Genomic DNA, 23984 nt, shown 5'->3' with positions numbered 1-23984 from the left:
TTCCATGCTCTAGGTGCCACCACGGCCGGCCCCAGGGGTGCTGGTGGTCCTGGGGGTCTAAAGCGGGCTTGGGGGGACAGGGAGGGGACCCGGGCCCCCTTGTCCCTGGTCCTACAGCAGCACAGCCCACTCCCACGCCCCGGACTCGGGGCTGTGGGGCAGGAGGCTGCTGCGGGCACCGCTGCTCTCTGGGGGTGCGGGTGGGGGGGTCCTGCTGGCACCCCCCAGCTGGGGGGGGGGGCAGGCTCGGGGCACCCCAAACCCCTCTCCCAGGGTGCTACCCTTGGGGTGGTCTTACCCTCTGCCGGCCCCCCCGCAAGGCCCTACACGCGTGGTGGTGGAACGGGCGCGGCCTGAGGTCTTTCGTCCTCCCGCGGCCGCCATAGCGACACCCGGAAGTGTCTCCATGGAGACGGGAGGAGCCCGGGCCGGGCCGGGGCAGTGATGGAGAAATACGAACGGATCCGGGTGGTGGGGAGAGGGGCCTTCGGGTGAGGGCGGCCCCGGGGGCGCCGGAGGGGGGGCATCGGGAGTCTGGGGGGGGGTCTCCAGGCCTTTTTAGCGTGGCAACGCGTGTGGGGAGAGCGCCGGGCGTGTGGCACCGCGGGGTGGAGTGGGAGGCCGCAGGCCGCGTTACCACGGCAACGAGGCGCACGGGCCCTGTCGCCATGGCAACGCGGGGGGTCAGCCGGCGTGTGGCACCCTGGGGGGGGGAGGAGGGGGTCCGGGCCTTGGCTGTTGCCATGGCGATGGGGTGACACGGTGTGTGACACCCCGGGGAGGGAGATTGCAGGCCCTGTTACCATGGCAACGGGGGGGGCAGGGGCCATGTGTCACCCCAGGGTGGTGGCCAGGCCCTGTCCCCATCGTCCACCCCCCCCCGCCACCCCCCGCTGAGGCCCTGTCCCTGTCCCTGCAGCATCGTGCACCTCTGCCTGCGCAAGGCCGACCAGAAGCTGGTGATCCTGAAGCAGATCCCGGTGGAGCAGATGAGCAAGGACGAGCGGCTGGCGGCGCAGAACGAGTGCCAGGTCCTCAAGCTGCTCAGCCACCCCAACGTCATCGAGTACTACGAGAACTTCTTGGAGGACAAGGCGCTCATGATCGCCATGGAGTACGCCCCAGGTGGGCCCTGATCTCCCCCAGCGCCCGCAGCTGGTTCCTCTGCTGGTCCAGGGGATGCCAAGCCTTCAGCTCTCCTTGGGTTGAGCTGGCGTGGCCCCGTGTTCTGCTCCTTGTAAAGATCCTGTGCTTTGGACCCCCAAAGAGTCCAAACACCTCTCTCTTGAACAGACATTCCTGCAGAAAAGGATCTGGGGGTCCTGGTGGACACCAAGTTGACCGTGAGCCAAGCGACTGAGCACTGGCACAGGTTGCTCAGAGAGGTTGTGGAGTCACCATCCTTGGAGATATTTCAAAAGACAGGTCGTGGTCCTGGGCAACCAGCTGTCGGTGGCCCTGCTTGAGCAGGGGATTGGACTGGGTGACCTCCCGAGGTCCCTTCCAACCTCAACCATTCTGTGATTCTGTGATTCTATGCCTTACACCTGCTAGTCATATCCAAAACAAAGAGATTTCTAACACTTCTGTTGCTGATAAGTGTGCTACCATCTGCCCTTGGCTTAGGTTTCACATACGTTTCCCTGTGTCAGCTCTCAGCCACGCTGTTGGTCCCACACCTCTGTGTGGAAAGGTGTGATTTCTAATGAGATTTGCTGTGGAGTTTAAGATTAAATCAACATTTGCATGAGGGTTTGTTAAATGTTGTATGTGAGCCCTGAATCTGGACCTCCCCTTCTCGACAGGGGCCTCTCCGTGCCACGTGGCCTCTTGGACTGCAAGAATTCTCTTTTGCAGAACAGGCTTATCTTGTTCTGCCATCGAGGTTTATGTCCTCCTCCAAGAGCTGTAATTTTAGCGTTTCTTTTCCTGCTGCTTTTGACAATATGTCAACAGTAATTTTTCTCTCGCTGTTTCTTCGTCCCACCAACTGTGCTGCCATTGTTCTCCGCATGGTCTCCGGAGCACTGGAGGACGTGCTGCGTGTCCCACCAGGATGTGCTTTTTCCCATGCGCTTGACTTGTTAAGATGCCGTGGCTAAATCCCCTCGGCTTTTAGGCTGGGTTTGTGCTGCCCTGTGCAGCCACCCTTGCTGATAGCCCTTTATTGTTCTTTGCAGGGGGCACGCTAGCGGAGTTTATTCATAAGCGCTGTAACTCCTTGCTGGATGAGGATACCATCCTGCACTTCTTTGTGCAGATCCTCCTGGCTCTCCACCATGTGCACACCAAGCAGATCCTGCACCGCGACCTGAAGACTCAGAACATCCTCTTGGACAAACATCGCATGATTGTCAAGATCGGAGACTTTGGCATCTCCAAAATCTTGAGCAGCAAGAGTAAAGCCTACACGGTGAGTGGCCTGGCTTTGCAGGGGAACTACTTACCACCATGGCAGCAGGCTAGAAACTCTGGACTTGGTTCACGATAGTCTCTTGGAAGCTGCTGTAGGCAGCGAGGTTGGATGTAGCATACATGCAGTAGGCCACATCCACGTGCCACAATGCTGCTTTGCTCCTTGGAGTTTACATAGGCTGATGTCTTCATGCCCAAGTTTGCTGCAGCTCTGCAGGCTGCAGAAAGGTGAGAAAAAGACCTGCCTGCCCGCCCAAGCCTGGGAGAGGATGGGGTGTCTAGGCCTGCTGGTGAGGGTAGACAGGGTTCCTCCCACTGTCACAGTGGGAGGTGTGGTGTTTGCAGGCTTGTCTGACACATACTTGGCAACTGAATTCCTGCCTGTGCCCCGCCACCCTGCCTTGTCTTAATCTCCTCTCTCTGCTTGAGACTTGAGTATCATTCCCCACCTGGTCTAATCTGACTAGACGTTTATATCACGCTCATTGCTCTGGGCTCTGATTCTCTTAAGTGGATAGGAACAAAATTGGAGGTAATCTGTGTATGTGCGAGGGAGGTCACTGGAAAGGCAAATGCTTGTGTTTTTTACCGAGATTGTCAGGCAGATGTTGACACCAGGGAACAAAAGCCCCGCTCCACTCAGCTTTGGCTGGTGGTGCTCTAGCCAGCCAGCGCACTGGGCTCTAAACTGAGCCTTTCTCTTTCCACCTCACTGCCCCAGTTTCACAGCATCATGGTAAAATCCTTTGTCTCTTCTAGGTTGTGGGAACTCCGTGCTACATCTCCCCAGAGCTCTGTGAAGGGAAGCCTTACAACCAGAAGAGTGATATCTGGGCTTTGGGCTGTGTGCTGTACGAACTCGCCAGCCTCAAGAGGGCTTTTGAAGCTGCGGTAAGAGGGGTATGATTTACATGTAGCACAGGGAGCCGTGGCCTCGTACAGAGGTGAAAATTTATGCTTGGATCACTCCTGTCACTGAGCCTGGAGGTGTGAAGGCAGAGGGCAGTGCTGAGAACTTCTTGCTGCTTGGTCTCACCTCTGACCGCCCAGCCACTGCATGTCTCTCTCTTGTTTTCTCTCCAGAATCTTCCTGCCTTAGTATTGAAGATCATGAGCGGGACCTTTGCCCCAATATCGGATAGATACAGCCCTGACCTGCGCCAGCTCATCCTTAGCATGCTGAACCTGGATCCTTCCAAGCGGCCCCAGCTGAATGAGATCATGGCCCAGGCCATCTGCATTCGGCCCCTTCTGAACCTCTACACTGACGTGGGCAGTGTCAAAATGAGAAGGCAAGTGATACTGCCACCTTAGTGTCCCTTGGGAGGGGCTGCCACAGCCCAAAACGTGTGTGACTGGCTCACTGTCTCTGTTACGAGCTCCGAAGAGAGTGTTGTCCCCATGCAGCTCCCCTGTGTTACCCAACGTGCAGCTGCTGCAGGCCAAGCCTGGCCCAGTGGCTTGGGGCCATGGCAGGTGCGGGCTTGTCATCGCAGTAACAGTGAATAGAGAGTTGTGTGCTCAGGGGGAAGCGAACTGATGCCAACTCCCCTCTCTCAGGTGGTTTAAAGCACCTACTGTGGCAATTCTGTGAGCTATTCAGCCGTGGCTTATGCTGTAGCTCTGCCCAGACCTTCTGTGATCCAGGGCTCTGCAGGACCTCTGGGGCCGAGCTGACATTAAGGACTGGATTTTTGGTTTGGCAGGCCTGAAAAACCCTTGGCTCCCGTGCCAACAGTAACCCACAGCCGGACGGGGGGACGAGTGAGCAGTGCCAGGCCAAGAGGTGAGTCCTGGCACAGTGTGTTCAACACAGCTCAATTTGGAAGGACCCTTTCCTTTGGATGACAGAGGGTCAGAGAGGCACTTGAGCTTCTGCAGAGAGAAAATTAAGAGACATCCCCTTCCCTGAGGCCTGGAGGAGCCCACGGGCACCTTGGCTCTGGGGACCAAGCAGCGCTCTTTCTCCAGCTGCCTCTTCTAGGTTTTGAACCCTTGAATCAAGTCTCTGCTGTTCCCAGCAAAGGCTGGGAACCAGCCAGGGGTGCTGAGGGGGGATGTCCCAGTGCAGCGCAATGCAGCTGGCACCGGTAACAATTAGCTAGAGCTGTCGTGGTGCCTCTTCCCTCAGTTCTGGGATAAAATACAAGGAGCTGTTCCCATGTGTTTCTCTCAGCCCTGGCTGGGAGCTCCCCAGCAGCCCCTTGCCAGCCTTGGACTGGCGCTGGTCTGGCCCTGCTAGCTGGCAGGCAGCTCTGCTGGCACCCAGACTGGCTGGTGTCATTTCTTTTCTTGTGGGAGAAGAGTCAGGGATCTACGTTGATGATTTCTCTTTGACCCATAGGTGTTCGAGGTGGTTCAGCCAGGACAGGAATCCCTCCTCCACTGTCATCCATCTACACCTGGGGGAGTGGGATCACCACCCCCCTCCGCCTGCCCATGCTTAACACCGAAGTGGTGCAGGTGTCTGCTGGCAGGACGCAGAAGGCCGGGGTCACCAAATCGGGACGGCTCATCATGTGGGAGGTGAGTGACGGGGAACCTGGGGCGGGCAGTGGCTGTGGAAGCCTCGGATGTGCGATTTCTGAGGAGGAGACCTTTCTGCTCAATGCATAGGCCCTGGCACTGCGTCCCCCTAGGACCACTGTCCCGTCCAGGGTGCGGGTAACACTGCTAAGCCTGTGGGAAGGGGCTCTTCTGAGTTCTCCAACCCAGCTCTTGCTGCACAGAGGTGCAGCAGCTGACATGGCTTGTCTCCGCCAGGCTCCCCCGATGGGTGCTGCGGGAGGCCCTTCTCTCCCAGGAGCCACCGAGCAGCTCCAGCCTCAGTTTGTGTCCCGCTTTCTGGAGGGCCAGTCTGGCGTGACCATCAAACACGTGTCCTGCGGTGATCTCTTCACAGCCTGCCTCACAGGTGAGCTGCTGCCTCCTGCCTTTGCCTGGCTGAGTCCCAGACCTCTCTGCATGGCAGCTGGCTTGCAAATGCAGCGTGACTGCCCGGGGAGCCTGCTCAGAGAGGAACTCAGGAGATGCACTGGGCTGGGGTGACACAAAGGCCTCTGTGGCCTCTCGTGTGACATCAGGTGGGAGTCAGAAATGGCAGGCACGGTCTTTCTATGATGCCACACTGGTCAACTTGGTCCCAAAGGTCTGTCTGTTGTGGGGAGGGCCACAAATTTGTTGGCCTGGCTGCAGTGGTGACACCTGAAGCCAGAACTGGCCTGTACAGTGGGGACTGCAGTGTGAGGAGTGTCTGGGAAGTTCAGCCTTTCTCTGTCACCTACTCTGTGAGTGTGATGCAGACACAAGCAGTGACCAGCAGTGACTGGCGTTGCAGTGAGAAGTCAGTGTGAGCTCCTGCAGGGCTGGTTGCCCTCAGCCGCAGGAAGGCAGGGTCTGAAGCCCCCTTAGAGTGGGCCAGGAGGCATTCTGGCTGGCAGGGGAGCACCCACACCAGGCCATGTTTGTGGAGCAAAGCCCTCCCAGCGGTCCTCTGGGAGCCCTGTTTGCACTTCTGCTGGGGATCAGGGCAGCAAACAACAGATATGCAACTGGCAAACTTCGTAGGCATGGGTTTGTCCTACCTCTCCATGGCGTTTCCTGCCACCCCTCTGCTAGGTGGCTGCTCAGTGAGTGTCTCTGTGTATTTTAACACCTTGACAGACCGTGGAGTTAACAGGTCCTGCGTACACAGCTGCAATAATGTTATCTCAGTGCTCTGCTATCATCTGCTGTTTGTTTGGCGAGTTGTCACAGCACATCGAGGCTGCTGCTCTCTGGCAGCTCGCTGAAGGCTTCTGGCCCCCGCAGCAAATTATGAGTCAGAGTGGGTCCAAGCAGAGCCGCTGTCCTGGGAGCCACGGCCAGCTCCACGGGCTGTGTGTGCCTTGCAGGGCCTCACGTGTGCCAGTAACACGACTTCTTTCTGCTTTACCAGACAGGGGGATAATCATGACTTTCGGCAGCGGCAGCAATGGCTGTTTGGGGCATGGAAACTTCACGGACGTAAGCCAGGTTTGTCATGAGGGTGCTGGGTGTGCTGCTCCCCCAGGGTAGAGGATGGATCGTGCCCTCTGTGCCACGTGAAAGGGCTCATCCCAGCTCCAGGGATGCGCATCCCAGGCATGCTCTGGCATCCGACCCCCTCCCCCTCCTCTCCCTGTCACTGTGGGTTTTAAAAGACCCAACCTGCCTCTCTCTTTCTCTCTCCCCCCCCTACACAATGATCCCTTTGAGCGTGGGGGAAGTCAAGAGCTGCCTTGTGGTTGCTGTTGGCAGGCTCCCAGCTTGGAGGCTGCCTCCAATCACACACCTGCCTGCTTCACTCTTGGCCTGCAGCTGCCAGGGTTCACTGAGAAAAGTTATTTTTCAAAAGAGCCAGTATTTAAAGAAGAGCTGTGTGTTTCCGATTGGCTTGGAACACTAGGGCTGAGGGCCCGTCGCTCCCTTCCAGCTTCTTCCTCGCCTGCCCTCGGATGTGGCAGCAGCCAATGGCTTCCAGCCGAGCCCGGGGACTGGTGCCATTTGTCACTGTGGTCAGCTGGCTCGTTTGTTCTTGCTCCGTCCAGAGCTGAGCTGCTCCGTCCTTATTGCTGGGGAGGGGAGACCAGTTGGGAGCAGCAGCCAGATCCCAACAAATGGTGCTTTTCACTTGAAGAAGATAATGAGAAAGAGGCTCGCTGTGGCGAGGTGTCAGATCTAACAGCAGGTCACAGCAGGGGCTGGGCGAAATGCGGAGATCCTGGTCTCTCCACACCCTAACGAATATGTAGCTGATAGCTCACAGCTCCTCTGCACAAGAGCCTTTCAGCCAACGCATCCTGCACCAAGCCCCTGCCTGCTCAGAGCGTGCGTTAACAGCCCCTGGCACTCCCCACATGGGCAGGGGGGCGAATCCCAACCCTTCGGCTGAACCTCTTCCCTCTCCAAACCGTTGTGCTGGCTGCTTTCTTCCACCCCAGAGATGTTTGCATTATCTTCTGTGCTGTGTGCACGTAGTTTCTAAACCCTTTGAAGACTGTTTGGAACAAAAAAATTCTCTGGTGTTTGTGTTAGATGAAAACTGGGATGCTGCCAGCACTGTGTTGAGGCTGGGGGGGACGGGTGGGAGGGATGGGAGCAGCCGAGCAGGCTGGGAGGTCTCAGCTGACGGCTGCTGCTCTTCCCCTGCCAGCCCAAGATCGTGGAGGCCCTGCTGGGCTACGAGATGGTGCAGGTGGCCTGTGGTGCGTCTCACGTCCTAGCGGTTTCCAACGAACGGGAAGTGTTTGCCTGGGGCAGGGGGGATAATGGTAAGAGATGTCTGCTTTGCAAAACAGGGCTTGTGCTTTCCATTGCCTGTTCCTACTCCCCTCGCTGGCCCTGCTTGCCTGCAGTCCTCTCCAGATGTGCCAGGCTAGGTGGGTGTGGAAGAGTTGCAGCTGCTTCACTGCATACCAGGGCCCCGTGGTTTGGGTTTCGCTGCCTTCTCTGGCGATAGGTCCCAGGCTGGGCTCTCGCAGCAGCTACATGCAGGCTGTTGTTCATGGGGCTGTGCTTGGGTTGTGTGTTGCCATCAGCCGAGCCCTGCTCTGTTTCTCCTGCCAGGTCGCCTTGGGCTGGGTACCCTGGAGTGCCACAACTCCCCCCAGCAGGTCACAGTCCCGCCGGAGCATGAGGCCCAGAGGGTCATCTGCGGCATCGATTCCTCCATGGTCCTCACAGTGAAGAACCATGTTCTTGCTTGTGGGAGTAACAGGTAAGAGGGGTGAGGGTCTGTGCTCCAGAGCTTGCCTACAGCCTCCTGGGCCTGTCCATTTGTGTCCAGCCCAGGAAGAGGGAGCAAGGGGCTCTAGAAGACATCTCTGTGTGATCCTACTCCCCAGCATCATGCTGCTGATGGTGCAGTTCTGCTAGGGCAAGAGTTGCCTCTGGGTTGTCTGTGCCTGGCTGCATTTGGCCGACTCTGAACTGTGTTTTTTCCCATGCAGGTGTAACAAACTGGGCCTAGATCGGATCAGCTCAGCAGAGGAGCCTTCCCCAGAGGACCAGGTGGAAGAGGCCACCGTGTTCATGTGTGCCCAGTCAGCCCCCTTGAACCAAGAGCCGATTTTGTGCGCTGACATTGGTACAGCGCACTCGGCTGCAGTCACAGGTGAGGGGTGTGTGCCCAAATCCCTGAGGGGGAACCTGCATTTTCTCTGTCTTCCCCCTGCCTCTGTTTCCCGTGGGCAGAGGCCTCAGAGAGGCTCGGGAGGCACCCTGCTCCCGATGCTGGAGCTCTGTGGAGCAGGATGCTCAGCATGGTAGAGAGCAAAGAGCTTCAGGGGCTTCAGCGCATCCTTGGGTGACAGCCAGTTGTTTCTCTCATCTCTGTTGTCAGCTTCTGGCCAGTGTTACACCTTTGGGAGCAACCAGCACGGGCAGCTGGGCACCAACTCCTCCCGCAACAGCCGCGTACCCCACCTGGTTGTGGGGCTCCAGGCAATGAAGGTCACCGTGGTGGCTTGTGGGGATGCCTTCACTGTGGCCATCGGAGCAGGTGAGGCTGAAGCCCCTGTGTCCTGGGCTGCAGCAGGCCCTGGCTTTCTTGCCTGCAGTCCATGCTGTGGCCAAGGCAGGCCTTGGAGATAGCCCAGGGCGGTACTGGGGAGATGGGAGGCCTGTTTTTGTTTGCTGGTGAGCTCTGTGTGCAGCAAGGTGTATCTATCCCTCTGCAGACGGCGAGGTGTGCACATGGGGGAAAGGAGCCAGGGGACGCCTGGGCAGGAAGGATGAGGAAACGGGAGTGCCAAGGCCGGTGCAGCTGGAGGAGACGCATCCGTACCTGGTGACCTCCGTAGCCTGCTGCCACGGGAACACACTGCTGGCAGTAAAGCGTGAGTAGAAGCTTCGTTACTGTGATTCCTGCCATGAGGGTCCAGCCAGACACAACGCCTTGTGACCGGAGCTGTACCGAGTAACCCTGGCACGTAAGCTCTGTGTTATTCTAGTCCCTCTAGAGCTGGAGATGAAAAGAACTAACTTGAAGCCCACAAAAATTCCCCTTCTGCTGTGCAGCAGTGTGACGCTGCCGCTTCCGCTGGGCTAGGGGAGCAAAGGGACAGCAGAGGCGGTCTCGTGCACTCCCAGACAGGTGGGCTGGCCAAGCTGTGGCTGGTGGGGAGCTGGTGTGCTGGCGGTCCACCGAGTATCCAAAAAGAGCAGCTCTCTAATTGATGCTGCTGAAATAGAAGCTGAGATTTGAGGCGTCATTTTGGCTGCTGGCTTTCCATTGTGGTTTGGAAAAGATAGCGATGGTTTTGTGGTTCTTCTCTGCTCGGGCCAAAGGCAGCATCGTTGCACGGTTAAAACGTGCCCATGGTGTGACCTGCCCTTCCGTTGCCTGGATGTACGATGGGAGCCTGGCCCAGACTGCTGGAGGGGCCTTTCTTCCTCCTCTGCCAGGCTGATTATGGTCTCAGCGCTGGGCTGATGGATTCCAGTCTCAGCCCACTTCAAGGAAGCTAATTACACCCTGGAGGGGAGGAGGCCCAGCTGACTGCCCCAGCGCAGCGGAATTGGCCATGGCTCTCTTTCCTCCCCTGCAAGTGCCGAGCTTTCACGTGATGCCTGCTGCCACGTGAAGGGGACAGGGAACGGCTGAGTCCCTGGGCTCGGGAACAAGTAGGGCATTTGTCATGGGAGTAAAAGGGTTTTGTCTCTGCAGGAAGGCTGCAGGCTGCTCTCCCCTTCCGCTGCTGGAGTTGCCCTGCACTCTGTGGCAGCTGGTTTGGGGACTCCCACCTGCAGCACCATAAGAGCAGGAACTGAGCATGCAGCCCCACTGCTGTCCGTCTGCACTGCCCGGTCCGAAGCCTCGACCCGCCTGTCCCAGTACTGGAAGTACAAACTCAGCAGCAGCGGTGTCAGGGCAGCAGCCTCACCTGCTCCAGCATCCCTCAGTAACCAGGGTGCAAAAAGCATCGAGGGCTCTGTAAAAAGCTGAGATCTAACTTTGGGCTTTCATGCAGCTCAGTCTGCCTGGAAACCTCTCCAGAGAGAACACGAGAACCAGTGACATGTGTGATGTCATTGCTGCTGTCAGCTCTAGCTGTGATCTGGCCCAGAGAGGGTGCTGGCACAGGCGAGCAGCATTCCACCTTTGGGGCGGCAGTTCTGCACCGCTCTGCGGTTTCCCTCCCATGTGGCCAACTCTGTTTTTGACTGGCTTGGGCTTCTGCCCACTTCATCGTGAGGCCGCTGCTGCGCCCTTCTCTCAATCCCACTGCAAACACGGGAATAACTGGGAGAAGCCAGGTGTGCTGGAGAAGAGGAGGAGGAGGGCGCAAGCCCTAAGAGACTGTATTTCCTCCTGCCTCCTGCTTGTGCCATTACTGAGACCTTGCAGTGGCTTCCTGGGGTAGTGGGACAGGGATTGCAGTGCCCATCTGTTGGGTATCTGGCCTGTGTGGGGCAGGGCACTGCTCCCTGTAGCTTCATTGAGATGGCGGCTTACGGCTTATTCTTGGTTCTCGCCCTTTGTGTTTCAGCTGCTGTGGAAGAGTCGCCTTCCCAGTGAGTTTGAGTTGAGAGGTGCCGCATCCAGCCTCGTCATATAGATGCTGGGGCTCCCCCCAGCCGCTCGGCATGCCTGTCCTCTCGCTGCTGCCCGCTACAGCCTGGCTCGGACCTGCATCCCCAGGCTCAGGAGCTCCTCGGCCGCGCTCTGAAGGCAGCGGTCTGGAAACAGGGAGCTCGTAACGATGGTTCCCACGGAACCGGAGCTGGTCTCATCAAATCAACGAGGGTCGCTGTGAACCTCCAGTGCCTGAGAGCTGCTGCCCTGGCCATGCTGTGGGGCAAACGTCCCCAGAGCTCCGGTGCTGCATTCAGAGGGTCAGGCTGGGGCTCTGCCCCTCCCTGCTGGAAGTGCCTGTGTAGAAGGGTGAGGAGCACAGAGGTGGTTTTCTCCTGTGGAAAGTGTCTCTGGTTACAAAGCCCAGGCTGACAGCTTGGTGTCTGAGAGAGCTGTCAGCCTTTGCACAGCAGTGTCTGGAGTTAAGGCCCCAGGCGCTACACTGGGTGACTAAGTGCAAACCTCTTTTCTAATTAGAGAAGTCTGTCCTTTCCCATCCCCCCCATAAAACGTTTCACCCGTTTGTTGAGCTGTTCATCATGCTTTCAAGGGTCCTGGCCTGCACGGCTGGCCGAACCCGTCGTGAGCAGCCTCTCTGTGTGGCACAGCCTGGCTCGCTCTCCTGAAATGTTGCCTGGAGCTTTCCAATTACAGCCTCCCCTGGCCCTGGGAGCTCACTGGAGGATCCTCCAGCTGACATTTGTCCTCAGGCCCCTAAATCCTGCTGCTGACCAGCTCACTGGCTCCCAGCTGAGCTAGCGGAAGGCAGCAAAACACAGCGAGCGATTGTCAGTAATTGAAGTTTTTTAACCCAGATCTCTCCAGGGAGGTGATGAGTTTTCACCAGGGATCCTTTCTGCAGGCAGGAGGGGGCATATCGCCATGTCACAGACAGGAGTTACGTTTTTATCTCCAGAAGGGTCCTTTCCTTTCCTTTTTTTTTTTTCCTCCTCTTTTCTTTTTTTAACTTACATCTGCCCTGGGCCATTTTTTGATGAGCTTCTGTCTCTGATCTGCCTGACATTGCAAATGCTCTTGCCTTTCACATCCGTCTTTGTGCTGTTGCCAATCTGTTGTGTATAAAGTCAGTGCTTTCATAAGCTGGCTGAGATGAAATCTCTCTAATTATTTTTGTGATTCTTTCCTGTTTTCAATGAGGGAAGCCTCGCCGGGCTCTGGTAGAAGCCGACTGATCCCTCTGTCATGTGAAAGGTAATGAATTTCTCCAGGTCTCCTGCTCTTTCCTCCTTTGCCTCCCAGGCTCCGGCTGGGGAAGGGAGCAGGTCCCGTCCAGCCGGGAGAGGCGTGTGCAGCCCTGACTGCAGACATGGCCTCCCTCTTTGGCTCCTGGCAGGGTGGGTGCATGGGTTTTTCCCTGCCGTTTTTGTTTCTTGTGGAGCTGCCTTTTCAGGCGGTTACACCCTGCTATCCCAGGAAGCTGACTTGCATTCAAAGGCTCTGCCAGTCCCTTGGCACTCGCCTTGTGCTGCAGGTTAGAGGGACGGCTCCGGCAGCCTGCTGTCGGCGGAGGGGAAGGCGTTCGCTCCCAGACCGACCTGGGCACCAGAATAATTGCTGGGCTGGGTTAAATTGCCTCGAAGCCCCTCTGGGCTGCTGCCTCTCCTCCCTGCGCTGAGCTGGCGGCAGCACCAGCTCCTACAGCAACAGATTTCTTCTTGGCTGTGTTGTGCTCTGCTCTCGGGGCTCCCCTCGCCCCACACCGCGTGCAAACACATCCCATAAGAAGGGGCTGGTGTTCTGCTACAGCCTCGCCAGAGCTGAGGGCTGGCTAGGAAGGCAGGCAGGCAGGACAGAGGTCTCTGCCACCCTTTGTCTTGTCGGTGGTGGGACCAAAATGCCACCGCTCCAGGGGAAGGGCTCTCCCTGCTCCAGCTGGGCTGCCAAATCCAGGGGTGAGCCCCCTGGCAGCCCCCCTGTTCCCACTGATGTGCTGGTGTTAGGTGGGTTGTTTTATGGCTTAATGAGGCCTTTGCACGGCAGTGCTGGGGCTGGAGGTGTCACCAGCTTGAATATCGGGACCCTTCGCTCCGGGCAGGGGGAACCAGTATGGACCAGCGTGCTTTGTGCTGGGCCAGGGGCTTGCGGCGAGGGCTGGAGCCCTTGGGATTTCGCAGCCTGTGTGCTCTGTGCAGGAGTTCAGCTGTGAAGCCCAGCGAGATGATTTGAATAATTTAATACCAGGCTGTGACCAAGCCTGGCGAAAGGGTAAAGGAAACAAAGAGGCCCCCAGCCCCGAGCAACAATAGCTCTTGAAACGACAAGCCGAGGCATGTCCGCGCTGCCGGAGGCAGAGAGCAGCCCGGGCAAATAGGCCAGTTGCATTCCTCACGTCTGCTGCTTTGTTTCCCTGCAGAAGCTCCCGGTGAAAACTGCAGGTCTCAGGGCTTCTCCCTTTATCCTTGTTTTGTTCCCGCGTTCTGCGGAACTGGTGGTGGATCGGCCACGTCCCCGTGGATCTTCCTGCTAAGGAAGGCAAGGCCAGAAGGGAGCGGGTAGGGGAGGCGATGCGGGGATGAGGCTGCCCGGTCCCGTCTTCTGTATCCTGGCTGGTGTGGGTCCTCTCTGGTCCTTGTCACCCGGGGAAAGCCCGTCCCCGTGCTCGCTAAGATCCCACTGACCCGGGGCCATTGTTGTCAGCAGGAAACAGGCCGAACCGCCTGCTGATCCCAGAGCTGATTTGATTTGATTCCGGCACCTCTGTCGCGGTCATATCCCCGTTCCCACGAGGCTTGGCAGAAGGTGCGGCTGCTGTCCGTCTGTCCAGCCACCTCCCTCCCTTTACCCCTACCTTCCCTGGGCACGAGGCCCCAGAAGCGGGGAGAGGACTCTCCCCGCTCCTTTCCCTGGGGCAAAAATGCTCCACCTTAACTTCTTTAGGAACCGGAGCGGAGGTTTTCTGTGCCTCCAGTTGAAGTTAAATACAAGGCGGAGGGATGGAGCAGGGGTGCGGGGCAGGGAGAGGCTGGGGGAAGAAGGCAGGAGGCCTCCCCGAGCCCAGATGGGTTCAAGGACCGACCCATCACGGGGGTCCCGAGAACATATCGCATCCACAAAGGGAATTGCCCTGCCCGGAGGTTGAGTGTCGCCTTTGTGCGAGACAAACGCCTGGCTGTGATGTTGAGTGCGGGGAGGGCTTTCGGTAGGGAGAAGGGAAAAGGAGGGGATCTTTGTTTGCAGGGTCTGACACTTCCCAGCCGTCCTGTCGCCACAGCCAGCGCCTTCTGATGGCTTTGTCAGCTCCTGGCTAATTAGCAGAGATGCTCTTCAGTGAAGTTAGGAAAGAAAAATTTTTAGAACATCAAAGAGAAGCAGTAAATAGTGATAAAACTTGGCTCTGTTTCATGCCTATCATCGGAGACGCAGGCTTTCTGAGCTTGCAGGAGTGGTGTGTCCCATGCCTTCTGCGCGGGAGGCACGGGGAGTCCCATCGCCCTGCGGGCTGCTGACACACGGGGCCGAGGGCCCATCCTTTTGGCCCGAACCTGGTCCCGTAGCGGTGTCCAGGGATGGTTTTTAGACAGGGCCAGGTCGCAGCGTGTTGGGGCGGGTGTCTGGCGTAGCGCTTTTCTCCCTTTGGGAGGCGAGCCTGGCTCCAGGGCGTGCTGTGACTTAGTGCCAGAACCAAATGGACCCGAGGGGCTGCTTCTAGATCCTGCCGTGAGGGGATCACAGATCTGAGCAAACCTGGCCCGGGAGCATCTCAACCCCAGGCTGCCACCCCCGTGACAGCTCAGAGGTGCCCGGTGCACCCTGCTGCTCTCTGTACAGTTGCCCACTGTCATTTGTTTTTACGCGTTGGGTTTCCAGGCTCTCTGGGAGCTGGTTAAAGTTTAGCTCGGTGCTCTCTGCCGTCCAAGCAGGCTGCCAGGTAGTCACGTCCCTCGGTGTGGTTGTTCACACTCGATGTACAAGCTTCCCCGCTATTTGGGTATTGGGAGCTAAAGCCCTGTTGCAGCTCGGGCCGTGGCAGGGTAACCTGTTTGTTATCCCTCAGGGTAACCCCAGAAATCAGCCACCCATCCCCTTCTTGGCAGCTCCAGCAGCGAGAGCAGGCAGGCTGCCCGCCTGCCTTCCCCCGGGCTGCTGGAGGATTTTATTTTAAGCCGAGCCTCTCGGGGAGAAGGGTAACGTGAGCTCCTTGAGTGACAAGTGATAGAGCTTGACTTGCTTAGCGTGTCCCCCAGGAATCCCTCTCCTCTGCCATTTGCTAATTGAAAACTGCTAACATTTGGGTCTGGAGCAACTGCCGCCCTTAATGGGAAGCTGGCTGGAGCGTGCGTTGGTGGGACTAACACATGCTCGCAGCCTGTCATCTGCTCGTCTCCATCTCTAGGGAAAGGGGCAAATACTCCCATATGCTGCTCTGGTTTCTGAAAGAGTGAAGTGGGGGCTGGAGCCAGACAGATTTGCTTTTATTCTCCCTCCTCCAAACCCTTGCTAGGAGGTTAGGAACCACGGGCTGGAGGGCGGCTGTTGGCTGCAGCCTGGGACACCAGCTTCCAGCTCATGAAGCCACGGGAGCGTGTGTGTGTGTCCCCCACTCCCCGTGCCTGTGGCGTGGGTGGGGGGGCTCGGGGCAGCCCCTCCATGTCCTGCTCAGCCGTTGCCCAGCTCAGACCCTGCTGCGGGTGATGGCTGGGACACGGGTCGCTCTCTGCGGCACTGAGGGCGTAAGGGAGCCGTGTCTGTCCCCCACTTCAGGCCTCGCTCAGGGGCTCAGCGGCAGCTCCGGGCTGCGTGCAGGAGTGGGGTCCCCCCCCGGGGAACCCGGGCTGCCACGGCGGGGACGCGGGCTCAGTGAGGAGAGCACGGTGCCTGTCCTCCCCCCGGAGCCCTGGCCCTGGGAGGGGGAAGCTGAGGCCGGGGGGGGGGGGTGTCCAAGCCCCCGGGGTGGCTGGGTGGGATGCGATGCTCCCCAAACTCCCGGAGTGGCTGACCCCGGGGGCGGTGGGTGTCCCATCCCGTGTCCCCCCACCCGGTGGGGCCGTTCCCGAGCGGCTGCTCCCCGGATACCCCCCCCCCCCTCCCCTTTTCCCTCCGGGGTACCGGGACCGCTCCAAGCCCCGGTGCTGAGAGGCGGAGCCCGACCGGGAGGCGGCGGCGGTGCCCGGCCCCCAGCCCCGGGGCGCTGGGCGGTGTCAGGCCGGTTCCACCGCCCCCCCCGTTCCCCGTCCGGCCCCCGGGCGGAGCCGGGCGCGGAGCTCGGAGGAGGAGGAGGTGGCGAGCAAGGCGGTGGAGGAGGCGAGCGGGGCTACGGGATGCCGGGCTACGATTACAAACTGCTGGAACGGCCGCGGCGGCGGGTGCTGTGCCCGCTCTGCGGGAAACCCATGCGGGAACCGGTCCGCGTCTCTACTTGCGGCCACCGGTTCTGCGATACGTGCCTGCAGGAGTTTCTCAGGTGAGCTTCGCCGCGACGTCACGGCCGCCCCGGCGTGACGTCACGCCGCGCACCCCCTTTTTTGCCCAGGGAGCGTTCCGGTCACCCCCACCCCTCCTCCTCCCCACCGATCCGGGGTTTCGCACCTTTGGGGGGGGGGCAGTGGGTGCTTTCTTCTCCCCCCCCACCCCCCTCAACGGCGGCCCCGGGGGGAGTTCGGGGTGCTCCGGGGGTGCGGGGTGCCCCGGGTCGGGGAGTGGGGTGCGGGGAGCGCCCAGCCCGTGACAGTCGCCCCGTGGGGTGCAGCGGCCCGTGGCCAGTCTCGGTGAGGAGGAGGAGGAGGAAGAGGAGGGCTGGGTGAAGGCCGGAGCGGTGAGTTTCGAGCCCTTGCAAAGATTTGTGCTTAACTCCTTCCCGCCCCGGCTCCGCCGGAGGAAGCGACTGGGGGGGTGGGGGGGGTCCAGTCCCACGGGTGAGCGCGACCCGGCCGTGGGGGCTCGCTGGGAGCGAGGGGACGGGGCCCTTTCTCACCCCCCCCAGCGGTTTGGCAGCCCACGTACCGGCAGCCCACGGGGGCTGCCCGTGGGGGACACATGCCGGGGCCGGTGCTGCCCGCTTGTTGACCGTCGTGCCCGGTGCGGGGACCGGGGGTCCCAGGGTAGCGCGGCAAAAGGGGGTGTCGGTGCCCGCCCCCCCTCCTCTGTGGGCATGTGGCGGTGCGAAGCGTCACCCCGGGCCCCGGTTTCCGCTGCCGCCTCCGGCTGCGCCTCGCCCGGCCGAAGCGACCTTTGCCCAGGCCGGGGGCCCCCGCGGGCACGGCCGCCACGGGCTGGTTTCTACGAAACCGGGCGTTCACCGGGGCCGGTGCCAGGCAGCACCTCCGCTCCCCTCCCGCGGCCGCCCCGAGGGCACTTCGGCTTTACTGGGGTGACTGGACGCAGAGTGTCCCCCCACCGAGCCCCCCACCCTGTTTGCACTGGATCAGGTTTGGGGATCTCACGGGCTGAGCCGTACAGCCCCGCCACGGCGCCGGGGTGGGTGCCGGGACGGGTGCCGGGGCGGGTGCCGGGGGGTACCCCCACCCCATGACCTCGCTGCGCCCCGGCACGCCGCGAAGGTCAGAGGCAAGGACGGTCCCCCCGGGCGCTGCCTCAGCACATTCCCTGCCCGGCCGAGCGTGAGGAATGGGGGAGGCTTTGTTGGGGATTAGGCGCTGGCTTCGGGTCGCGGGCCCGCTTCCCCGCCAGCCCCGGCACCCCGACACCGTGTACGGGGTGCAGGCAGGGCCAGTTGCCCCCAGAAAGGCGGTAGGTCGATGCCAGTCGTAGGGAGATGCCAGCCGTGGGACGATGCCAGCCATGGGTTCCCCGGAAAGGGCTGGGTGCCCAGCCCTGGCTGGGAGCAGCTTATCTCGGCGGGTGCCCGGTGACTCCCACGGAAACACCCGCTGCAAACAGACCGGGCACGTGGCAGGGCTGGATGAAGCCGTACCCCACGGAGCTTGTGCCCCAAAGCGCTGGGCTGGTTTTCTTGGGGGTCGCTTGGCCCCCCCCCCCCCCCCCAGCACAGGGATGGTGGCTGCAGGGGATGTCACCGCGCCGTGCCCGGACGTCCCAGGCCAGCACGTGCCAGGCGGCACTGCTGGCTCTGCCGCGCCGTCTCGCATCCGCTTGGCAGCCCCGGTTGAGGCCGTGCCGGCGCCTGCCAAGGATGCACGCTGATGAGACGTGCGGGGGCTGTGCGCCGGCAAGGCGACCTGGTGGCCTCCGTCCAGAGCCACCTCGGGGACGCCAGAGCCCCGGGGTCCCTGCGTGTCCCTGCTGCGTGTCCCTGTGGGCAGCACCCATGGCCTCCCGCCCCACTGCCCCTCAGGGGTGGCGTGCGGGGTGCCGTCTTCGTCTGTCCCCAGGCGCGGTGTCGTGGCTGATGGTGGCTCCTGGCCAACTGTGTCACAGGCCAGGCTACCTGTTCGGCTCCGTCCCTGTCCCTCCACCCCACGCTGCCCTTCTGCAGGTCAGGGCTGAGCAGGGTCGTTCCCACCTCGGGGACGGCTCTCGGGAGGAGCACCCGGTCCTGGGGCCCCAGTGGCATAGAGACCCCTCCAGGACGGCTGTTTGTCCCCTGTCCTGGTTCACCGCGGTGGCTGGTGGGGCCATTTCCTGCGGAACAGGAGCCCCGGGGCCACGCATCCGGGCTGCACATCTGGCGCCCAGCTGTTGCACCCACCACCCACCCAGGGCCCCAGCACCTGGGGTTGTGGGTGCCCGTGGCCCCCCGCCGGCACCGCTCCTGCCCAGCTGCCGGCACCCTGCCTTAATCCCTGGGGGGGCCGGGGTGGGCGAGGGGGCTGTCGGGGCTCCAGATGGTGCCACGCTCGTAGCGGCTGGCCCAGGCCCCCAGGGACCACGGCCGCCGTGCCTGGCTCGGGTGGGGGATGACTGCCCGGGGGGGGGGGGTTCGTCTGGCGGGGGCATTTCCCAGCTCAAACAGATGGAGCAGGATTAGAGTTGCGGCTCCCCAAGGGCCGCGGCTAGATTTGGCATGGGGCGAGCGCTCGGCGGCAGAGGCGCAGCGCCGACGTCCTGGGGTGGGATGGCGGGGACCCTGGGGGACATCGTGGCTGTGTCACCGGTGACACGCCGTTCCCCAGCCCCGAGCGAGCCCGACCCCTCTCTGTGTCTTGCAGCGAAGGCGTCTTCAAGTGCCCCGAGGACCAGCTGCCCCTGGACTACGCCAAGGTGAGCCTGGCACGTGGACGTGGTACCCCGCTGCGAGGGGACGTCTCCGTCACCTGCGCCCCCTCGCCAAGGCACCGTCCCCGGGCTCCGTGCACCCGCCTGGCACAGCCGCGCCAGCCTGGCACGGGCGCCCGTGCGGAAGCAAGAGCCCTTTGTGCCGCGGGGCCGGGGAACGGAAACCCGCTCCCGACAAAGGGCGCTTGTTCACTTGCCGGTGGGGGGGATCCGGCCCCGGGCAGCGTGCCTGTGGCTCCCGGCCAGGCTGGGGTGGGGGGTCCGTGAGCCCCCCGCAGCCCGGTGCGGGATGCTGATGCCCCGGCGCTGCCTCCCCAGATCTACCCCGACCCGGAGCTGGAGGCGCAGGTGCTGAGCCTGGCCATCCGCTGCATCCACAGCGAGGAGGGCTGCCGCTGGAGCGGGCTCATCAAGCACCTCCAGGTAGGGTCCGGCAGGATGGAGGAGAGGGGCAAGGCTGTGCCCCACGGCCGCCCCCCCCTCACCGTCCCTGTGCTCCCCAGGCCCATCTTGGCACCTGCGGCTTCAACGTCATCCCCTGCCCCAACCGGTGCAGCGCCAAGCTGAGCCGTCGCGACCTGCCCGAGCACGTCCAGCACGGCTGCCCCAAGCGCCGGGTCAAGTGCGAGTTCTGCGCCAGTGACTTCACCGGGGAGGCCTTCGAGGTGGGTGGCGGGAGCGGGGGGGGGGGTGTCACCGTGCCGGGGGGCATGGCCGTGGTGGGGACACTGGGGGTGACACAGCTGGCAGGGCTGTCATGGGGGGCATGGCCTGGATGGAGGACACCACGGTGGACACGGCTTGGCCATGGGGACAGCCTGGCAGGACACCATGGGGGACACAGCTTGGCCGTGGGGACAGTGCATGACACCAGGGGGGGAGAGCACAACCTGGGCGTGGGGACAGAGCCTGGGTGGCAGACACTATGGCGGGGGGGGCACAGCCTGGCCATGGGGGGCACCGCGTGGCCCCATCCCTTGACAGGGCTGGCCGGTGAGGGCAGCCGGAGGGTGACGATGCTGCCGCCATCCCCAGGGCCACCAGGGCACGTGTCCCCAGGAGAGCGTGTACTGCGAAAACAAGTGCGGGGCCCGCATGATGCGGCGCCTGCTGTCCCAGCACACCCTGGCCGAGTGCCCCAAGCGCACCCAGCCCTGCACCTACTGCGCCAAGGAGTTCGTCTTCGACACCATCCAGGTGAGACGGGGCCCACGGGGACCCTTGCTCCGCCGGCTCCCGGCCCCGGCTGACAGCTGGCCACTCTCTATCCCCAGAACCACCAGTACCAGTGTCCCCGGTACCCTGTGCCCTGCCCCAACCAGTGCGGGACACCCAGCATCGCCCGGGAGGACGTGCCCACCCACCTTAAGGAGAGCTGCAACACTGCCATGCTGCTGTGCCCCTTCAAGGAAGCTGGCTGCAAGCACCGGGTGAGTGTGACCCTGGCCCTGTGCCCATCCCGCCCCGGCATCCTTGTGCCATCCCCACCGTGGCGTGCCTGTGCCCCACAGCATCCCCACCCCTCTCCTGCCCTGACATCTGTCCCACCCCTGTGGTGTCCCTGTTCTGCTCTGTCCCATCCATGTGTGTCCGTGGTGTCCCCATCCTTGTCCTGCCTCACCCCTGCGTCACTTTGCCGCCCAGGTGTCCCTGTGCCAGCCCCGTGTCCCCACGGCATCTCTGTGCCGTCCTGCTCCACTACCACCATGCTCCAAGGACATCCCCAAGGCATCCTTCTCCTGTCCTGTCCCACCCCGTGTCCCCACGCTGTCCCATGCCCCCGGCACCCCTCTGCTGACGGTTCCGCTGTCCCCGCAGTGCCCCAAGCTGGCCATGGGCCGGCACCTGGAGGAAAGCACCAAGGCACACCTGGGCATGGTGTGCGCCCTGGTGAGCCGGCAGCGGCAGGAGATCCTGGAGCTGCGGCGGGACGTGGAGGAGCTGTCGGTGAGCAGCGACGGGACCCTCATCTGGAAGATCGCCGACTACACCCGCAAGCTGCAGGAGGCCAAAGCCCGCAGCAACTACGAGTTCTTCAGCCCCCCTTTCTACACCCACAAGTACGGCTACAAGCTCCAGGTCTCGGCTTTCCTCAACGGCAACGGGAGCGGGGAGAGCAGCCACCTCTCCGTCTACATCCGCGTGCTGCCGGGCGAGTACGACAACCTGCTGGAGTGGCCCTTCTCCTACCGTGTCACCTTCTCCTTGCTGGACCAGAGCGACCCTTCGCTCTCCAAGCCCCAGCACATCACCGAGACCTTCCACCCCGATCCCAACTGGAAAAACTTCCAGAAGCCAGGACCCTCGCGCAGCTCCCTGGACGAGAGCACCCTGGGCTTCGGCTACCCCAAGTTCATCTCTCACGAGGACATCAAGAAGCGGAACTACGTGCGGGACAACGCTATTTTCATCAAAGCCTCGGTGGAGATCCCCCAGAAGATCCTGGCCTGAGCCCCGGTGCCCGAGGTGGGGGACCGAACGTGAGCCGGGCGCCCACCCAGGGGTGCCCCAGATGGTGCTGAGCCCCTGCCCGCAGCCGGTGCCCCCGGCTTGAGGACGCTGCCGTGGCCGCAGCCGACGGCTCTCAGGTAGGCTGGGATGGGGCTGCTCCCCCACGTCCCTCCCGGGGCTGGGACCCCGCTGCAGCCCCAGCTGCCCCCCCAAGGGCAGCCCCTTCTCAGGTGCCGGGGGGGTGGGCTGGGCCCCTCGAGCCCCTCACCGGGGTGCCCGGCAGCCCGCCACCAGCCTTGCTGGGGACCCCGCGGGACCCCACTGCCCAGAGCCATATTTTGTAAGCTGGTGCCCCCCCCAGGAGCACGGTTGTTATTTATTACCCCTGGCTGGGGCCCGCTGCCCCCTCCCCACCTCTTTTTTTTTTTTCAATAAACTTTTCTTGTATTTATTACGGCCGTCTGAACCTCCTTCCTTCGCCCGGCCGGGGACGGAATGGGGGGGACAGGGACACCCCTGCCCCCCCCCCAGCGCCTGCCGGCACGGGGGTGCTCACGGTGCAACCGTGGGTGCTGGGGACGGGGAGAGCCAGGGCTGGGCTGGGGGGCACGGGGGGGGGTAATCCCTGACCCACATCCCGGCGGCAGACGGGCTCAGATGGAGACGGTTAATTCGGTAATCGCCGGCAGTGGGGATGTGCCATGGGGGGGGGAAGGTTGTTGCCAGCCCCGGGGTGCTGTTGTCCTGCGGCCCCCCCCATTCCCCGCTGGCCCCTCGTTAGTGTCGGGGCAATTACAGCCACGGGGGGAAGGCAGGGATTTAGACCAGACAAGGGGGGGTGGGCAACGGCTGGGGGCAGGAGGGGCACTGGGGCAGTTTGGGGGGGGGCCCGGCTGTATCAGGCCCCAGGTGTGATGTCGCATGTCCCCCCCCAATCACCCCAGCAGCTATGGGGGGGGTCACCATCTCTGCAGGCTAATCCCGCAATTGCATTAGTGCCACCCCAGCTTAACACAATTAGCCCCTAATTAGCTGCACCCCGCGGCCCTGGCTGGGCTGGGGTGGGGGGGGCAGCACTGCCAGGGTGTCCCCGTCCCCCCCAGGAATGTCCCCCCCGCGTGGGTCCCAGCCCAGCATGGGGGGGGGGGGTGGGTTGGCCTGGTGCTGCCCGGGGTCATGGCACATCCCCCGGGCTGGGGGTGGCACTAGGGGGCCCTGGGGGATGGGGCGAGCTGCCAGCCCATACTGGTGCCCAGTGCCAGCCCATACTGGTGCCCAGTGCCAGCCTGTACTGGTGTCCAGTGCCAGCCCCTAATGATGGCCAGTTTTTGCCCATACTGGTGCCCAATGCCATTCCTACACTGGAGCCAAATGCCAGTCCATACTGGTGCACAGTGCCTGCCTAAACTGGTGGCTGATGCCAGCCCAGTATCAGCCTTTTCTGGTGCCCAGTGCCAGTCCAAAGTGGTGCCTCATGCTAGCCAGTTCTAGTATCCATTGCCAGCCTGTAGTGGTGCTTAGTACCAGCCCATACTGGTGCCCAGTGCCAACCTGTACTGGTGGCAATTGCCAGTCTTACACTGGAGCCAAATGCAAGTCCATACTGGTGCCTGATGGCCTCCAGTTTCGGTGTCCAGTGCCATCCTGGTCTCGTGCCCAGTGCCAGCTTGTACTGGTGCCCAGTGCCAGCCTGTACTGGTGCTGAATGCCAGCCCCACCTGATGCCCAGTTGTTGCATGTGCTGGTGCTCAGTGCCAGCCTGTACTGGTGTCCATACTGGCACCCAGTGCCACCCTATACTGGTGCTCAACGGCAGGCTGTACTGGTGCCCAGTGCCAGCCCCTACTTATGCCCAGTTCTTGCCCATGCCTCTGCCTAGTGTAAGCCTGTCCTGATGCCTAATGCCACCCCAAACTGGTGGCCAATGCCAGCCCAGTATCAGCCTTTTCTGGTGCCCAGTGCCAGCCTGTACTGGTGGCCGTTGCCATTCCCACACTGGAGCCAAATGCAAGTCCAAACTGGTGCCTGATGCTCTTCAGTTCTGTGACTGGTGTCAGCCTGTACTGGTGCTGAATACCAGCCTGTACTGGTGCCCACTGCCAGCCTGTAGTGATGCCCAGTGCTGGCCCCAGCTGATGCCCAGTTTTTGCCCATACTGGTACCCAACACAAGCCCTACACCGCTGCCCAGTGTCAGCCCACGCTGCTGCCTGGGGCCACCCGGTGCCGGTGCTGGTGCCCGGCGCTGCGCTTGGCTCGGGGGCACCCAGCCCCGGGATGGGGCGGATGGGGGGGGGTTCAGCCCCGGGGCAGGCTGAGCAGAACCACGGCCCCGGCGGCTGCTCCAGCCCCCCCAGACGGCACCCACC

The 23984-nt window shown here is 61.8% G+C and overlaps 2 protein-coding genes across 3 annotated transcripts; both read left to right on the top strand.

The window, feature by feature from the left end:
• The first annotated feature begins 273 nt into the window (after positions 1-273).
• NEK8 (NIMA related kinase 8) lies at positions 274-19535 on the top strand. 2 transcript variants are annotated; one of them, XR_008237607.1, is made up of 18 exons: positions 274-491; positions 920-1125; positions 2181-2413; positions 3175-3306; positions 3499-3707; positions 4122-4201; positions 4760-4941; positions 5179-5329; positions 6353-6429; positions 7589-7706; positions 8002-8152; positions 8385-8548; positions 8777-8935; positions 9114-9272; positions 10926-11320; positions 12175-12223; positions 19099-19150; positions 19484-19535. XR_008237607.1 is itself a non-coding variant. In XM_052804397.1 (15 exons), the coding sequence occupies exons 1-15, from the start codon at positions 445-447 to the stop codon at positions 10952-10954; spliced, it is 2097 nt and encodes a 698-aa protein (XP_052660357.1). In that variant the 5' UTR covers positions 274-444; the 3' UTR covers positions 10955-12136. The 2 variants fall into 2 exon arrangements, 1 of the variants encoding a protein (XP_052660357.1); XM_052804397.1 differs by lacking the exons at positions 12175-12223; positions 19099-19150; positions 19484-19535 and having other exon boundaries at positions 10926-12136.
• On the top strand, positions 16217-22016 carry TRAF4 (TNF receptor associated factor 4). The gene is made up of 7 exons (XM_052804398.1): positions 16217-16433; positions 19099-19150; positions 19484-19588; positions 19669-19830; positions 20201-20362; positions 20440-20595; positions 20984-22016. The coding sequence occupies exons 1-7, from the start codon at positions 16291-16293 to the stop codon at positions 21614-21616; spliced, it is 1413 nt and encodes a 470-aa protein (XP_052660358.1). The 5' UTR covers positions 16217-16290; the 3' UTR covers positions 21617-22016.
• The last annotated feature ends 1968 nt before the right edge of the window (positions 22017-23984 follow it).

Source organism: Harpia harpyja, chromosome 12 (assembly GCF_026419915.1).
Source record: "Harpia harpyja isolate bHarHar1 chromosome 12, bHarHar1 primary haplotype, whole genome shotgun sequence".
NCBI lineage: Eukaryota > Metazoa > Chordata > Aves > Accipitriformes > Accipitridae > Harpia > Harpia harpyja.
Note: the sequence above shows the minus strand (reverse complement) of the source record. Positions and strands in the feature narration are given on the sequence as shown.

Bases quoted from the DNA above. Each gene is read 5' to 3' on its own strand.
- NEK8 (XM_052804397.1), top strand. From the start codon at position 445: ATGGAGAAATACGAACGGATCCGGGTGGTGGGGAGAGGGGCCTTCGG. The intron at 2,414-3,174 runs GTGAGTGGCCTG...TGTCTCTTCTAG, and splicing joins GCAAGAGTAAAGCCTACACG to GTTGTGGGAACTCCGTGCTA. The intron at 4,202-4,759 runs GTGAGTCCTGGC...TTTGACCCATAG, and splicing joins GAGCAGTGCCAGGCCAAGAG to GTGTTCGAGGTGGTTCAGCC.
- TRAF4 (XM_052804398.1), top strand. From the start codon at position 16,291: ATGCCGGGCTACGATTACAAACTGCTGGAACGGCCGCGGCGGCGGGTG. The intron at 16,434-19,098 runs GTGAGCTTCGCC...TGTGTCTTGCAG, and splicing joins TGCCTGCAGGAGTTTCTCAG to CGAAGGCGTCTTCAAGTGCC. The intron at 19,831-20,200 runs GTGGGTGGCGGG...CGCCATCCCCAG, and splicing joins TCACCGGGGAGGCCTTCGAG to GGCCACCAGGGCACGTGTCC.